At 42.1% G+C, this 17,952-nt stretch overlaps 1 protein-coding gene across 4 annotated transcripts in view; it reads left to right on the forward strand.

The window, feature by feature from the left end:
* Positions 1-17,952, forward strand: part of KLF12 (Kruppel like factor 12) — a 267,563-nt gene that overhangs the window by 179,156 nt on the left and 70,455 nt on the right. For all 4 annotated transcript variants that reach the window (XM_042839345.1, XM_042839346.1, XM_042839344.1 and 1 more), the window contains one exon: positions 6,781-6,916. In XM_042839345.1, the coding sequence (XP_042695279.1) occupies positions 6,781-6,916 (136 nt within the window). The remainder of the gene's footprint in view (positions 1-6,780; positions 6,917-17,952) is intronic.

Below are 17,952 nucleotides of genomic sequence, written 5' to 3' on the forward strand. Positions count from 1 at the left end.
CAGCCTTCTCTTCTCCAGGCTGAACAAGCCCAACTCCCTCAGCCTGTCCTCATAGGGGAGGTGCTCCAGCCCCCTGATCATCTTAGTCGCCCTCCTCTGGACCCTTTCCAAAATCTCAATGTCTTTCTTGTACTGAGGGCTCCACACCTGGACACAGTACTCCAGATGGGGCCTCACAAGAGCCGAGTAGAGAGGGACAATCACCTCCCTGTCCCTGCCGACCACCCCTCTCCTGATGGAGCCCAGGATCCCATTTGCCTTTCGAGCTGCCAGAGCGCACTGCTGGCTCATGTTCAGTCTCTCGTCCATCAGGACCCCCAGGTCCTTCTCTGCCGAGCTGCTCTCAAGGACCACTCCTCCCAGCCTGTACGGGTGCCTGGGGTTCTTCCGGCCCAAATGCAAAACCTTGCACTTTGCCGTGTTGAACCTCATTAGGTTCACCCGAGCCCAGCCCTCCAGCCTGTCGAGGTCCCTCTGAATGGCATCCCTTCCTTCCACCGTATCGACTGCACCACTCAGCTTGGTGTCGTCAGCAAACTTGCTGAGGGTGCACTCAATTCCCTCATCGATGTCATTAATAAAGATGTTAAAGAGCACCGGTCCCAAGACAGACCCTTGGGGGACACCACTTGTTACCGGCCTCCACCTGGACATAGAGCCATTGACCACCACCCTCTGTCTGCGGCCTTTCAACCAATTGCTTATCCATCGGGTCGTCCACCCATGAAATCCACTTCCCTCCAATTTGGAGATGAGGATGTGGTGGGGGACCATGTCAAAGGCCTTGCTCAGGTCCAGGTAAATGACATCGGTCGCCTTCCCTTCGTCCACCAATGCCGTCACTCCATCATAGAAGGCCACAAGATTAGTTAGGCATGACCTTCCTTTGGTGAAGCCGTGCTGGCTGTCTCGGATCACATGCTCATTCTTTATGTGATCGAGCATGTTGTCCAGGAGGATCTCTTCCATGATCTTCCCAGGCACGGAGGTGAGACTCACTGGCCTGTAGTTCCCCGGGTCCTCCCTGCTCCCCTTCTTGTATATGGGAGTGACGTGACCCTTCCTCCAGTCATCCGGGACCTCACCTGACAGCCACAAATATGTGACTTATATATACTTATATACTTAATACCTGACTTCTCAAATATGATGGAGAGATCTTTAGTAGAAAATGTCATTGTTTCTTGAGGCTAACAGGGAAAGAAAGTGATATGACTGTTTGCAGCCATTTATGTCTAAAGACGTTCTTAAATAACTCACCAGGCTTGCCAGTCTTGCCAGTGTGCTGCGCTAAAGCTTGCTGCTGGAACTCCTTTGGGGTCTTTCAATGACACCTTTGCCTCATGAAGCCTGTCACTAACTTGTTTCTTTTCGCTTGACTCACCTTAGCCTCATTCACACTTATCAGAATCACTGGATAGTTGTGCTGGACAAATCTTGCCTTTCGAGAGGAATAGGAAGGGGAAGAAAACCAGATCATTTTCAGAGCTTAAGCTTTATTGATTAAATATGTCTGCTTGTACTAGGGAAGTAGATTTCTTCAGCCAGATTTCTTTAAGACCCGTGGTACTAAGTTCAAGAAAAATCTTGGTGCCCATACAAAGGGAAGGTTAAAATGTACTGGCATGTCTTGTGGAGTCTCTTGCTTGCCAGTTGTTTTCCATTACTCACTTGTCCTCCACCTTTTTCATCTAATTTTGTTAAACTATCTCTTGCCTACATCTCTTCCTTCTTTCCAGTTTGATGTTCATTAGGCCAATATTTGCTCTTAATTCAGCATTTATGAACTGCTTCTTGTGTATATGAAACTTGGTACCAGCCATTCAACCGTTGTTCTTAGATGTCCAAGAGAAAGTGAAAGGTGTTGACACAAGTAGGAATTGTGAACTATGTACGTATAAAAATCTGTGCTGTGGTTCATGCACTGTAGTGAGTGGTGAGGAGGAGAGATCTGTTAGGCTTTCGGCAAGTTGGTTTTTCACACAACTCTTTTGAGGGAGGAAAAGCTTTAAAGGCTGCTTCTCCTTACAGGAGCTGTAGCCGTGCTGTGGAGAAAAAAGGGCAGTTTACCCCACATATCTGAGGCAAAGCTCAACCTCCTGGATAGTCACCTTGGCTCACCAGCATCATGGCTGTCCAGATACGAAGCAGGAGAAGGAAGGAAGTTGAACCTATCTTGCTTTGTGTTCCACTGGTCCTCCATGTAGAGTCTTTGGGGCAAGGAGCTGTAGGGCTTTCAACACTTGCTCTTCCCCAGTGCTATCAAAGAATCTAATAGGCATAAATTGAATAATAGAATCAGAGAATGGCTTGGGCTGGAAGGGATCATTACGTCCCAACTCCCCTGCCACAGGCAAGGCTGCCAGCTGCTATAGATCAGATTGTCCAGGGCCTCAGTCAGTCTGGCCTTAAACACGTCTAGGGATGAGGCATCCACAAGCTCAGGCTGTGAAGGTTGTGAGGTTGTGAAGACTTCAGCCAGTCTTCATAGGAGTGGTGCTCTAGCCCTTGGATCATCTTTGTGGCCCTTCCCTGGACCCTCTTCACAACCTCCACATCTCTCCTGTGTTGTGGCCCCAGCCACATTCTCTGCATCATTCTCTAATTTAATGTCCATCTTGAATTAGGTTCACTTTGAAAATATAACAAAAATATCTTTCCATTCCTAGCATTTCACTCTCACCATACTGATGTGTCACAACACCTTGTGATGTTCTCAAATGTTGGCTGCTGGTGAAGGAAATAGTGTCCATGGGGCTGTATTATCCTTAGCTGCAAAAGCACAGTTCCACTGGCAGCCTCATAGGTACGTGAGGAGTATAGGGAGTACTGTGTACCTCATTGAGCACACACAAACAGAAGGCATTAATTTAGTGTAACTGAATTTTCACCTTAACACATTCCTCAGGTTATTTAAAAACAACAGCAAATGGTGTAGAAATCCCAATAATATCTTAAGAGCTGGCACTCTATAATAATAATGAAACAGTGTGTCTTACAAGCAACACAAGTATGTAAGATACTTATTGTACACACTTACATCAGCACAGTAGGTGTATTCATAGTAAAGTGTTCAAAATTGGTGTATAGTAACTATATTGTGGACTAAATTGCTAAATAACTTCCATGATTTTAGGTTAAACCTGGATGTAAACATCAAGAAAGTTTCTGAGTTAGCTTCTTAAAGCGTTTTCCATAGTGCAAGTTGGGTTAAACCACAGTAAATGCAAAGTAGCAAACACATTTTTTTACTTAATTTCATTTTACAAATGCATCACCTATAGAACATTTGAAACTGGGTGTATATAAATGCATAACTTCCTGCAATGAGAGTCACTTTAAGAAAAACTGGAAAAGTAATAGAGTAATAATCATCTTAAAGTTTCATTTAAAAGATAGCCTTGTTGCCAAATAAGTATGCTCAGAAGTAGTGCCTTCTTTCCAAATAATTTTCTGGGGCCAAATCAGCTGATTGGAGTGTTCTGTCACTCTTAAATACTAAGTTATCCTTGATGATCAGAAACACATTAAATATCATCATGAATAAGTTATAATTTTCAGAAGCATGGTCAGAATGGTGATCTACCCAAAATGATTAAACGTTTGAATAATTTTTAAGATGCTGCATGCTTGTCTCAGTGCAGGTTATTTTTCATTATCAACAGTCTTTGATTTGATAAGCAAAAGGTGCTTTCTTGGTTCTACATGCAGAAATAACAAGCAAACAGAATGCAGCCAGTAGTACTGAGGCACTTTAACTGTGCTAACAGAAGTAATCCTGTGCATCTGCACTATGGGCTGTGCTTCAGGAGGGGATTGCTACATTGGCTTACTGAACATATTTTAATAACAATTTCTTTGTGAAGTTCTTTAACATAAATAAAAATGCAGCTGAAGGGTAGTTATAATCAGTCACTGTTCTTTCATTCAGAAGTGGTTCGCCGCCAAGATATAAATTAAAATTTAAGACCAACTTTCCCTGGAGTCATCACTCATTTAGGGAGTGCTTTCTTTTCAAGAGCCCAGCTATCCATCAGTGCTACTTTTATGGCTGCACAGCTCTTGGAGTATTATATCCCTCCCATTCTTCAGTGTAACTCAGTCCCTTTTCTAGAGTCGTGTGAATACAGCAACTGAAAAAATGTGGTGAAATGGGAAATTTAACTGTGATTTTCAAAGTTGTTGTGTAGCCGCAGACATCTTATGAACACCTTATGAGACACCTTGTGAACTGTTTGTGATCTGTAAAGGAAACCTGTTCTCTAGGGCTCTCCGTAGCCAGAGCTTGAAGGAGAATAAAAGCTGTCTTTCTTGAAACACATGTAAGCAAGACCCAGAAAGCATCCTCTCTCTCACAGCGTGTTAGAGTACAAGCTAACAAACTGGAATGGTAAGCTCATTAAATAAGTTATCTTACGTTCTTCTGTTTCACCTGGCCAAACAAAGTATGTACATTTATAAACAAATCTCTTGCCTGCCCTCCCTTCCTGCTCCTCCCTTGCAGTATCAGGCATCTCTCTGGTTTTGCTCTCCGCTCCACACGCTTTCAGTATCTCTCAGAGCCTAATGATTGTGCATGGTAATTCACAGGTGACAAGGAGTGTTTGTTTACTTCACCTCTAAAGTTTATCTCTGGATTTATACCTTGATGCAAGCAACTCCAATCAGTATCCCAGTTCATACTTGTGGGAAACTGTAGGGACTGGAGCATCTCCCCTATGAAGACAGGCTGAGGGAGCTGAGCTTGTTCAGCTTGGAAGAAAGAAGGCTGCGGGGTGACCTCATTGCAGCCTTTCAGTACCTAAAGGGAGCCTACAAACAGGAGGGGAATCAACTCTTAGAAAGGGTAGATAACTGCAGGACAAGGAGAAATGGTTTTGAGGGAGGGAGGATTTAGGTTGGATATCAGGGGAAAGTTCTTTACTCTGAGAATGGTGAGGTGCAGCAACAGGCTGCCCAGAAAGGTTGTGGATGCCCCATTCCTAGGGCAAGGCCAGATTGGATGGGGCCCTGGGCAGCCTCGTCTAGTATTAAATAGGGAGGTTGGTGGCCCTGCATGTGGCAGGGGGGCTGGAGATCCATGATCCTTGAGGTCCCTTCCAACCCTGGCCATTTTGTGATTCTGTAATTCTGTGATTGTGCCCCAAGTTTGCTCTCAATCCATCTCTTGGTTTCCTCTCTCAGCGTACTGTTGTCCGTGCTTCACTTTAGAGGGCAGTAGCTGAGAGTGAAGAGAGGACAGATGTAGCCTATGTTTTTGGTCTCCTTAGCTGTCTCTGTTTTCACAAAAGGTACCTCTGGAGGGCTGACTCTTGACTGTCTGCCAGACTCCATCCAGCCACTCTTCCCTGCTTCGACAGAACTTGGAATCATAGAATCTCTCGAGTTGAAAGGGACACTTAGAGGTCATCTAGTCCATCTCCTCTGTAATGAACAGGGACTGACAGCTAGATCAGGTTCCTCAGAGCCTGGTCAGCCTGACCTTGAAAATGTAGTGAGAAAATAAGATGGAAGACAGGAGGATGGGGAATGAAGCTTATGGTCAGAACACAGCAGTTTGTCTGTGCTGCTCCTTCTTCCTCACACTTTCCTCTGGCTCCGGCATGGCTCTTCTTTGGGCTGCAGTCCTTTAGGATGAGCCTGCTTAATGTGGGCTCTCTATGGCTCGTAGTTCTTATCATAAGAGCTTTCTCCAGCTTGCTCCTGAGCTTCCCCATTGAGGAAATACTCCCTCCACACGCTGCAGTATGGGTATCTGCTCCTCAGGGGTTCTTCCCACAAGCTGCAGGGAAATCTCCACTCTGATATGTGGAGCACCTCCTTCCATTCCTTCTTGTCTGGCTCTGCTGTCAGGACTGTTACTCGCTTTTTTTCTTCACTGCCTGTGCAGTGTTTTTGCCCTTTCACAAAGAGCCTTGCCCTGAGGCACCGCCATCTTGGCTACCAGGCTCAGCCATGCGCTGCAGTGAGGCCAGCATGGGGCAGCCCTGGCCTTGCCTCACAAATACAGCTCCTCGCTGCCTGCACCTTAACACCTACTGCATTACCATACAGTATGGATGCTGTAAACTGTGGATGGACAAAATAGTGGTGCAGTGAGTGTTTGGATATTCTTAAGACTTGAGAACATGTGACCTTTCCGAAAGGTCTTACTTAAAGGAGGAAGCTTAGTTACCCAGCATCAGTCACCTGAAAGTTAGCCGTCTGTGCAAGGTTATTTGTAGATGCTTTGACACATTACATGTAGGGAAAGCACTTTCAGAAGTTGACACTGACAGAAAACTGGATACCTGGCCTATTTTAGATGCCTAGCTGTGAGCTGACTGGCGTGACGCAGATCTCAACCCAGTGTCTTAGAACAGGCAGTCAAAAACAAAGGATTACTCTTGAAATTTAGCTGTAAAATTTGCCCTCATGTGTGATGTACATAGCACAAAGCAAATGCATTTTCTTCACTTTCTGAAGACATCCAGAACTGAGGGTGAACTGAGTCTTTGACTAACACTTAGTATGCATAATGATCTGTGTTCAGTGGCTTAGGTCCACAGAATGCATTCCTATAGCTTGTATGCATTCAAATATTTGCATGCCATTGGAAACATTTGTGTTTATCTGTAGAACTGCTAGATTATTTTGCAAATATGACATCTTATTTGTGAAGCTTCAAGCAAAATGTGCCATGCAGCTTAAGTGGATGGATGTGTTGTACACCCTAATGTTGTTCTGGGACAAGATTAATTTCTTCATGCTCGTATTAATCCATTATATGTCTCTTTCCAGCACAAATGGACCCCCGAGGCCTATCTCCCAGACAAATTAAAAGTGACAGTGATGATGACGACCTGCCAAATGTGACCTTAGATAGCGTTAATGAAACTGGATCTACAGCGCTCTCCATAGCCAGAGCAGTACAAGAGTAAGTATCGCCTTCTCAGAGTGAGACAAGTACTGACAAGGTGTGCCCTGGCTGCTGGAGGCACCAGTCATCAGCAGCTCTGCAGAGGTGTCTCTCAGCTTTGAGCTGGCCTACCTGTTAGCAGCTTTGCTGTTTAGCTTCATTCCCTTTAGGAAGAGATAGCTACCACACTCTGCTCTCTCTGATTCATTTCTTTCCTCCCTAATTACTAGGTAAAGTTTCAGATTAAAATTATTCTCCATTATTTGCTTACAGAACTTGTAGTGTATTTATATTTACTCCAAAGGGATAGCAGTTTAGACTTGCCTTGAAAAAAAAAAAAAAAAGCGAACACTTTTTTACTGATTGAAAGCAGCATCAGGAAGTTTCTTCTAGTTGCTGTCAAACAGAAATCGCCCACATTTCTCGTGAAGAATAGAATAATTGAAAGGAAATTAATGGTGTGCTTTGAACATTTTCTACTACTGCTGTTTTTCTTTGTACTTTTACTTTCTGGATGGACAAAATATATTCCCAATTTAATTTCTTCATTGCTTGTTCAAAAAAAAGAGAAAGTTTATCACAAGCATTAGTAATGCTGCAGGCACATAAGCTTGCTCAGTCACTGTAGCAGCTGGAAGGGAACCAACTGTGAGGTAAATAAGTATTAATATCCCCTTTTATAGGTGAGGAAAATGAGGCTATGTGTAAAGGTCACCCTGTAAGTCTGAAGCAGAGCTGGAAATAGAACTAGAGCCTCCAGGCACTGAAGCCTGTGCTAGCCCTACAAAACATATTACTCCATCCAAGAGGTTCAAACTATGGGCCTTCTGGACATTATTAAATAGGAAGGGATATAATAAGGGCTGCAAGACATTGTTGTTATATAATTAATTATAAATGCATTTAAAATGTATTAATATCTAAAAGTACTTACATTCTCTTTTCTTTCCTGGCTATCAATAGCCAAAAATGCTGATGTTCCCAAAGCAATAATCTATATGCTGAGAGAAAACTGTTGTGTTTGGGGGGAACTGCTTTTTTTGCACTGTTTAGGCAGCTGGAACATGAATTTTCTTCCTGAGGTGTTCCTTACATCACCCCCTTCCCGCCGTAATTCAACATTCCGTGCAAAGGTGCAGGAAGGAAGATGTGTTGTGCAGGAGAGGGCTGGCAGTAATGATTCTCCAGTGCAGACTTAGCAGGTACTGGGAGCTTGAAAGAGCATCCAGCCATGCTGCCTCTCAGAAATGCTCCACCTGTCCCGATTCGGGAGGACTTTGATCAGACACCTGCTAACTCATCTTTGGGTCAAGCACTGAAATTGTGATCCTCAAATCTGTATTCCCCCTGAGCAGAGAGGGTGTATGTCATGGCCAAGGCAGGGTGCTGGCTCTCACTGTAATTAGCATGACAGTGATAAAGGAAGGAAACAGTTCTTCACAAGTGCTGCTGCTGGTTGACTGACAGGCCTCACACATATTTTAAATTTGCTAGTTACAGCACCGAACCCTGAAGTGCCAAGTATTTTTTTTCTCAGTTTATAGCACACATAATAAGCCAGAAAAGTGGTATGACCCATCATGATTTTGCTTTAAATAGTTTTGCCTAATTAAAGAAAAGAGAAGAAGGCATGGAGAGCTGGTGAATACTTTTAACATATGAGTGGCTGGAAGATGCTGTTTTATGTGCTTGACGTTGCTGGAACACTTACAGAATCAGTCAAACCATGAAAAGCTTTTTTAGAATAATTCATTCCACAATTTATGAAGGAAAATGTGTTGAATATTACTTGGCTGGCTCTGGAGCTTAAGAATTAAATTAAGAAATTTAATAATACAGCATCAACTCATCCTTGTTCCAGGTTTTATTTAAACAGTAATCTGTTAGTTTATTTCAAAAGCCCCATTAGGAAAATTTAATTTGACTGTGATCTGCAATTTGTCTTATTTTTTACTTCATTCTCGGTTGCAGACACTATACATACAGCTGCTGAGCTGAAGAAAAAGATGTTAGCACATTATACTGACTCCATTCCATTCATTTCTTCCTTGGTCTATAATACATTGCCTCACGGGCAGGCTCCATTCTATAATTTTGTCATCTAGCCTGTACCTTAATTTTAGATGTCTAGCAAAGCAGTTCACTGAAGTTAAAAGCCTGCATTCTGTGTCCCATTCTTGCAGAGAGGAAAGTGCCTTTGAAGCCTTCCAAAGGGAGATCCTCTGTGCTCAATTTAGTATCTAAACTTAGCGGACAGGAATTTCCTCTGAAGACGAGGACAGGCACCTCCTGTTCCCTGAGTAACTGGCCAGTGTAGGTGCATGCAAAGAACGAGTAGAACAAGTGTTTCAGGTGGATCTAAGCTAAGTGTTGAGATGTGGTAGGTTGACCTCAGAGTCTAGAAGATTCTCCTATAGCAAGTGAACTTTCTTAAGCTGTATTTAAGTGCTTTCTTGTGAACAGGTAAACGGCTAATGACAAATAACTTACTGGTGAGAGTATTCTCTTCGTGGAGGATACTGGCAAATGCAGCGTGGCTGCCTCCAAAGGGATGTCAGTATCCTGTTCTTCAGCATTGGTTGCTGTTGTCCTTGTTTAACAAAATGCCAATCCTAGTTTGTATGTGCTAGTAGCAGGTGCCAGGCAGTATTTGACCTTTTTCTGATTGGGTTTTATACATTTTTTAAATTATCCTTCATAAGGATTATAAATACACGTCTATGTAATATATGTTTGCCTGTTGGCCCTTATCCTCCAATTGCCTAATTAGACATCTACATCCAGGCTCATTATCTGGCCTCCCAGCATATGGAGCAGATAGCAGGAGATGTGCCCAGCTGGTAATTCTTTTGACCAATGCTAGTTGTCTAATTTAGGGAGAAAGAGAACCGTGTAGTTTAGGGAGGCCATGCGCACAGCTGTCTGGGGTGTGCACATTGGCCCTGCAGTGCACACCCTAGTGCCAGGTGAAGGTAAGTCAACCCTTGGCTGGACTTGAGGGTCAGTACGTCACCAAGTGGGAGTTGGTGCTGCATGTACCAACATCTTCCCTTGGGTCTAAACCTGCTAAGTTGGATGAGTAGCACCAAGGATTAGCCATGAACTGGAGAAAACCAGTCAGTGTCTGAGGGGGAATGACATTAATATAATCATTTTTAAGCTTGTTGCCTTGGAAATTCCCCTTATGTGGGTAGTTCACAGGATAGCTTGGAATGCCTGTATGACAGCTTTGCTTTTCATATCATGTAAAACTGAAGGCATCCTCCTGTGTTTCTGCTTTATTTCAGGTCCTTTACAGTCTAAGTAGGAAAAAATTCTTACCAGAAAAATTCGGACAGTTAGATGCTAAGAGCTGCGTGTTTGGCATTAGTTTTATTTACTTAAACAGAAATGTAATTTGGTTGCATATTTGTAAAATAACCAAGTATGACTATTTTTTCTCAGGGAAATTGCCTTCTTGCTGCTAGCTTTGTATTGGCAGAGCTTGCTGACTTCTCATTAGTTGGTTTGGAATGACTTTGTAATCCTACTTCAGCTCAGCAAACCCAATCAATAATGTAAAGTTATAGATAAACAAAGTCATTATTTCAAGCAAAGCACTAGGGTGAAATTTCTTTATGTGAGAGTGCTGCTTCGTGGCAGTTCTTGTGCCTTACCATATCTTAGATTAAGAATAATTTATTAATCTTAGATAATTTGCTCTGCCTGGTAATAAATATTGCCTCAATATGTAGATTTCAGTGAGCTTTGCACTGTAAGCAGCATTTCATCCTTTTTCTAGCATGTTTTACAAACTCATTCTGACATGTAGCTCTCTAATAAAGAGCAGGTTTGCTTCTATATGCCTGACACCACTGGATACTTATTACACAGCAAGGATAGCATCGTATATTCAGGGTCAAATCTCAGACACACTCCAGAAATCTTTATGAAGGCAAGGAAAGAGAAAGCATTAGTCAAGGCTTAGAAGACCAGTAAATTGTTGTAAGGTGCCCCTTATAGGTTGTTCCCTCAGCTTAGGAGCCCTCCCACCCCTGGATGGCTATGATACAGTGGGTCTCAGGAGCCACCCCATGGTGCATAGCAGTGCAAAACTTGATCAGGGCTTTCATCTCCTTCTTGTCCTGCATGCTTGCACCACATAACTCCAGTATCTTAAAACATGCAGCTCTCTCCCTGCAAAAAACACGTGCCAAGTCATCTCCCCTACATGCAGAGACTGAGGGCAGAAGTGGGCGGGACAGAGGGGGATGTGTAATGTGAACTTATGATAAATGTATTGGTTAAAAAAAAATTAAAAAAATTCTAGACATTCCTTTCTGTCTCTATTTACTTTTTTTCTCACTGTGGGATGTAGGTGGATAAAACCTTTTATTTTCTTTAGATAATACCAAGGAGAAGATGCACTGTGCATGTAAACTGATGTTGCTGCTTAAGGTAGCTTCCTGTTTCTCTAGAGTGACTGAGAGGCAGAAAATTCAGAAAGGAAGTCCTGAATACTGGTAGTTATAGCTGCAGTTACCTCATAGAAATGTGATTTGTCATCTGGATGTGACCATGGTGACCTTTTGTGTGAACTCTTTTTGTGCTGCCCTGGATGCTGCTAAGTGCTTGCGTGAAAATGAGACTGGGGGCTTTGATCCTGCTGCCCCTTCTATTTGGCTATGTTATGAGATTGATACGTTAATGCTAACATGATCATCTTTATTTTTAAATTCTGTTGGAACATAGTTTTGGATACTGCAGTAGTGAAAAGCTAAGTCCCCAGCAGGTAGATAGCACAGCCACGGTACCAGTGTACTCTTAAGATGGTATGTAGCTTTCACATCTGATTTGTTTCTCCTTATATCTCTTATTTCCACAGTCCTGGGGTTGATTTTTTTTTTATCTCTCACAGGTTTTATAAGTGTTGTTCCCATCAACCATTCATTTTCTAGACTGATACTGTCTGTTTTCCTGTTTCAGCTGCAATCATTGCTACTGCCGTGCTATTCATTATAGGGAACTTTCACCTCAGTTTTTTCCTCTAGTTACAAACAAGATACTTTATCCTGAGTCTCCCAGGAAACCTAAGTAAGGGTGTTTTGGCAGTACTTGCGTGAACCTTGCTTCTCTCTACTCTGGTACATCCACCCTCTGTGAACAAATGCTCAAGTTAAAACTGGCTCACAGCTGAGAGGTGATTTTGCACATGAAGAACTGAGTAGTGCTGCTCCAGAATTTCTCAATAAAGCTTTTTTTTTTTTTTCACTAGAGAATGCTAGTTTGTCTAAAGTAAAACTGTGGGAATATATCAGCTTCAGTTTGATTTCTCATGAAGATTTTCCAAGTCTGGGATGCGTTTGTCCATTGCAGTAAATTTTTTCCATCTCAGTAAGACCTTAGAGCAGAAGATTGTTGAGGAGTGCCAGGTGCCCCAAAGGATCCCCCGTCTCCTCACAGGCTGTTTTGCCTAGGGCTTCTCCTCAGCCCTCAAGTCACTGTACTGAACTGACTGCACGGATATTGACATAAGTGGGATGCCCTGGTGATGTGGAGCCCAATCATCTCATATTGGGCATGTATTATGGTTGATGCCCTCACTTTGTGGTTATTTCAAGGATGTTTTCTGTACTAGTTTTACTTTTTGTCAGCAGTCTCCCATGTGTATACTATGGCAGAAGAGAAAGGGATTGTGCTTCAATAAAATGGCACTGGGTTGAACAGCAGAAGAATGCTGTGTCTCAGCTGGACCAGGGAACCTCTGAGCAGTACTGGACTGTGCAGTTTGTACTTAAGATTCATGTCTGCTAAGTTAAACTACCTAAAAATTATGCTTGAGTGTTTTGGATTGTCTTGGAGTGGAGATGTGCATACTTGTAGGTCCGCTCATCTCATCATTTGTGACCACCTGCCTTTTGGAGATACCTGACTTCACCAATGGTTATGAGAAAGCCTGTGCAAATGGCTTAGAGAGAACAATTAACCTTAAAAGTGCTGCAGTTATGTGAGGAATCCTGTTCCATGGGACTATCTAAGGCCACGACAAAAGTCTGTGGCTTACAAAGAAACTGAGCCAGCACATCTAAACTTTGGGGCTACGCCACTACTACAGGATATGATCTGTTCTTACATGCAGTTTGTATGACTAACTAAAGAAGTGCTGATTTCTTCTGCGCTGTATTTATTCTGCACTTTACAAAGTTATCCACAGATCTGTATTAATCTAAAAGGTGTTTTGTTGTTGGTTTTTTTTTTGTTTGTTTTTTGGTTTTTTTTTATATACAACATTCTAAAAAAAGAAAAAAAGAAGTTTAGTAACTTGATAGGTTGGGCAATAAAACCACAGGATACCATTGCACACATGTACAAAAGCACTGGGATTCTTGGTGTGGAAATCTGCTTGTGCATGTCTCAAAGCCTTTTGCCAAGAAAACAGATTCCCCATCAGCCAGCGATCATTAGGAACAAGTGCCAGGTGGACAGCAACTGTAAATCAAAAGCAGCTTCTACAAAGAAATTACCATAGCTGCCTGAAGGGATGGTATTCCTTAAATGGTGGTGTGTTAGGAGATGGGAATATTTATTTCCTGAAGAAATCTAGTTTAAAAATAAAAATGCTTCTAACTTGATCTACACAATATCAGTTTCGTCCTGCCCTTTCTTCCTGCCCACCCTCTAACAGTGAGTTACAAGTGACTGTTGCACAGATCTAGAATCTAGAGCAAGGAAACATTACTATTAGGAAATCTGTCCTCTCTTTTGAACCACTTTGAAGTGCCAGGCATTGAGCTTCACTAGATATTTTACCATATCATTACTAGGACTAATATTATCTTTTTAAGAGGAAGATTTAAATAAAGCGCATAATAAGCTGGAAGAATCAAGGAATCCTGCCTCTGTTAAAGCTCAGAGGAGTTTTATCATTAACTGCATAGCATCTAATGATTAATCTTGAAACCATAACAGAGGTCTGGATTGCTAAAAAGAAAGAAAGTGATGCTTAGGGTGTTTGGGGACCAGACTGGTGCAGCAGGACACTTATTTGTAATGTGTGGATTCATAGATACTTTTCTGTACATCTTTTTCGTTATCATTATTCATTGCAAACAAACCTTCAAAGATCTTGTTTTCTAGTTTTAGTTCAGTATCTATATTTGATTGTTTCATGTAATTGCCTTCTAAAAAAAGGCAACACTGGAACAGGTTGCCCAAGGAGGTTGTGGATGCCCCATCCCTGGAGGCATTCAAGGCTAGTCTGGATGTGGCTCTGGGCAGCCTGGTCTGGTGTTTGGCAACCCTGCACATAGCAGAGGAGTTGAAACTAGATGATCATTGTGGCCCTTTTCAACCCATTCTGTGATTCTGTGATTAATTTTTGTCCAAGAAATGCCAGTCATTTAAAGGTAGCTTTCAAACTTCTCCATTGTTAGGATTTTACATTGCTAAGCATGTTTACACAAGCATGCCTTCTAATAAAATGCCTCAAAACAATATAGTACAATTATAATTCATGCAGTGTTTTTTTATCTTTTGAGAGCTTTGCAAATATTGACTAATTAAATTGTACTGGTCCCCTGTGTGTTCAGATATTATAATTTATCCTCAGGTTAGTGACTTGCTCAAGGCCACATAGCAAAGCAGAGGGTGAGCTGAGATCAGGAGCATCTGCCTTCTAGTCTCATGCTGAATCCACTACTATTGCTCTAGAGTGAAGCTGAAGTCATTAGTGGTTAGAGATGTGAAATGCGTTGTATTGATAGAGGCAGGCATTGTGTAATTGCTTCAAGAGCGTGACACTGAATATGAATTATAAATAACAATATGTGTTACTGCTCTGCACTTAGCAGTTTATGCACCTATTTGACAGGAATTTCCCCAGTGATTCATTATTCAGCTTTTTCTGTATTTTCTTTCTAAATCAACACCGAAAGTGGAGGCAGAGCTGTGCGTGTGAAGAAGTTTAGAACAGCAGCAAATATTCACCAGTGTGGGTTAGACAGCACAATTCTGCCAGAAGAAGCTTCAGTAAAACTACTTCACTGAACTGCTACCTTGACATACTGATAAGAAAAAGAAAGAGCTAGATCAGATAACTTTTTATCTTTCCTATTTCGTGATCCCGTTCCTGTGATTTTGTGACAGACAAACATGGTGTGCAATTAATTTGTAATAGCAGTGCTGCTGTATGGAAAAATGTTTCCTGAGTGTGATCAATACACACAAAAACATGAAAGACGTGTGGATCCCAGGTATATGAACTGCTAGCAAAGAGGGGACTCTTAAGGGGGGAACACTGGTTAGCTGGGCATGATAAAGTGTGTAAGTACAGGAATCTTACAGAAGAACAATGCTTTTTTTTTCTGCTGTTTTCCTTCTTCACAATGTCCAGTTTTTCCCTTTATTAGTCCTGTTTCTCTAAGATTGACTCCACCACTACCTCTTTTCTCACAGCAAATTCTTTTTAGGCTTCAGGTAAGGAAGAGTGAAAGGAGAATCCTGGATAATGGATACGGAAGAAATTTCTGTGCTGAGACCTTGTGCCTAAGAAGTGTCATTTTTCATGTGCATGTGGCTGAGGACACGACCATTACTGTTTTGGGCACTTCAAGGGAGGGCTAATTGGAGCTTCATGGCACTAAGCATATGAAGTTACTCTAGCCAAAATGAACTGATGGTTGAAATAAGAAGTGAAGCAAACCCACAGCTGAGATAACATCTGATCCTGTGGTGTGTCAGAAGTAGCAGTAGTCACAAATGACAGAGCTGAGGTGGACACCTTCTTTGTTACAACCATTGCAAACAAAAGAGGCATCAAATGTGGAATGAAGTGGTAAAACCACTCTTCCTTAGTCTGTATCTAAACTCAAGCAGAGTGGAGTGGGCTGGCAGGCACTGAGGTCAGAGACTGACCTGAAAAATGCTCATCATGAGGCTTGTCTACGCAATCTGCTGCATATGGAAACCTCCAATGTTGCAAACAGAGCCTAAAAATGTAATAAACTGGATAGGAATAGGACCTACCAGCAGGCACAAAAAGAAATAGTTGCATTTATTCACTTGTTAAAAGTTAGTAGGAATTTTGATCTTTTCAAAATATTTTTCTCAAGTATTTGCATCAAAGATTCAATGTTTAGCATAGGATTGGGATACTGCAATGTAAACCAGAAAGCTGTCAGGTAAATAGCTTCACACAGTAAGTTCACAGGAGGAGCTAGAATAATGACTGAATTTACACAAACCTCAATCAAAAAGGTTTCAAAAGCAGAGGAGTAGGATGCTGTTTCTTAGTAATTTGTATATTAATGATGATTTACTCAGCTGAAGCAGTTGATTCCCTTTGCAATCAGCACTTCCCCTTCCTGACTTGGTATCATCACATCATTTCTGAGTTTCTTAGCCACTATTAAGGTAAAGTCAAACTAAATGTTTTTCCTCTTGCTTGAGAATGTATTTGAATCTTCATAGCTTTACCTACCAAGTAGAGAACACTACCAAGTACAGTTCTGTAATGGGAGCATGCCTGTTAATATACTGTGTGGCATAGAGGTACCACTAGTCCTGTGTGCTTGCAATATGCATGAAACACTGCATGTACTCAGAACTAGGATGAACCATAACAACACAGGCACTTGAGATGAGATGTGCTTTGTCTGCTTTAAGGGGGCTTGGTGAAGGCGTTGTAAAGTTATAAAATAGGTGTTTGGCTCCAGAAGTGTTTTAGAGCATCTACACAAATGCATCAGCACTCTCTTAACATCATCAGTGAAGTATTAAATGCTCTAGTTCTCTGCTAGGTGTGTGGCTATTGTCATCTCTACTCTCTGTTGAGCTTCTGACTTGTAGCTGTTTGTTAAGGCACAGTTTGGAGAAGAAAGGTCTGCAGTGCCATCTTCCCATGGTGGCAAATGAGAGAACAAGCATTTTGTTCAGAGCTGATCTACTTCTACTTGTTTTAAAACCCATTCTATATCTCCCAAGAGGGGATCCATTCATTTCAATACCATGATGACCAGTGGCAGTGGTGGTGAGCGCTCACATCTGGCATACAGACACAGCAGTTAGCACACTAACTTCGGAAGCCAGATACCTATGTTTGCCAATTAGCGAATGCAAAGCTAGGACATGAAAAATATCTAGGAGCGGCTTCACAACATCCTTTTCCTCTTCTTTTTTCTCCTACACTGGTATTTTGGATTGGAAAGTGACTATTACGGATCCTGTTTTATGCTGATTATGCTGTTGTCAAGTCTGTTTTAGTCATTTCCAAAGCAAAGAAAAGCTTCAAGCCCCAGAATCAAGAGTTGGGCACTTCTTCAAGGTCAGAGCAGTGGGAGGTGAGTACAAAGCTGCTTATACAGGATGCTTCTCTGCATAGGCAAGCAGTTTAATGCTGGTCTTTGCCCTACCAAACCCCTCCACAATTTTCTGAATGGTATTTTAAGGTACAGTTTACTCTGAAGAATTGACTTGTAATCTCTGTTTGTCCCATTCAGATATTGGCACAGTGAGTGTATGGTAAACAGGTGGGGCAGGAAACTCATTCGCCATCTCATAGTGAGTTGTGTTCACTTGTGAGCCACAGCCACTTGGCCTTGAGGCCAAACAAAGAGGAACACGAGCGTTAGGTGTCTTTTGGATTGTTGGGAAGATAGATTTTTCTGGTTGTTCTTACCAGAATTTCCCATTGCCAGAAATTCAACATGCAAATACTTCTCATCCTCATCAGCAGTAATTTTGTTTACCCCGTTGCTTATATGTTAAAAATGGAGTGTTATGAAAAGAACTATACAAAATTGAATCATGATTTCTGGGTAATGTATTGCTGTCTGTATTAGCTGTGGGAATAGGTATTTTTCCACTAAGACCTGAAGAGAATTGAAAGATTATTATAAATTGACATGGGAGAGAATGGTCAACAATGGTCAGTGGTTCAACGTCTTCATCAATGACCTTGATGAGGGGATAGTGGCCACCCTCAGCAAGTTTGCTGATACAAAGTTGGGAGGATTGGCTGACACGCCTGAAGGCTGTGCTGCCATTCAGCGAGACGTGGACAGGCTGGAGAGCTGGGC

This window comes from Centrocercus urophasianus, unplaced genomic scaffold (genome assembly GCF_019232065.1).
Source record: "Centrocercus urophasianus isolate 14NV4802_14NV808 unplaced genomic scaffold, USGS_Curo_1.0 seq_9, whole genome shotgun sequence".
In the NCBI taxonomy this organism is placed as follows: domain Eukaryota; kingdom Metazoa; phylum Chordata; class Aves; order Galliformes; family Phasianidae; genus Centrocercus; species Centrocercus urophasianus.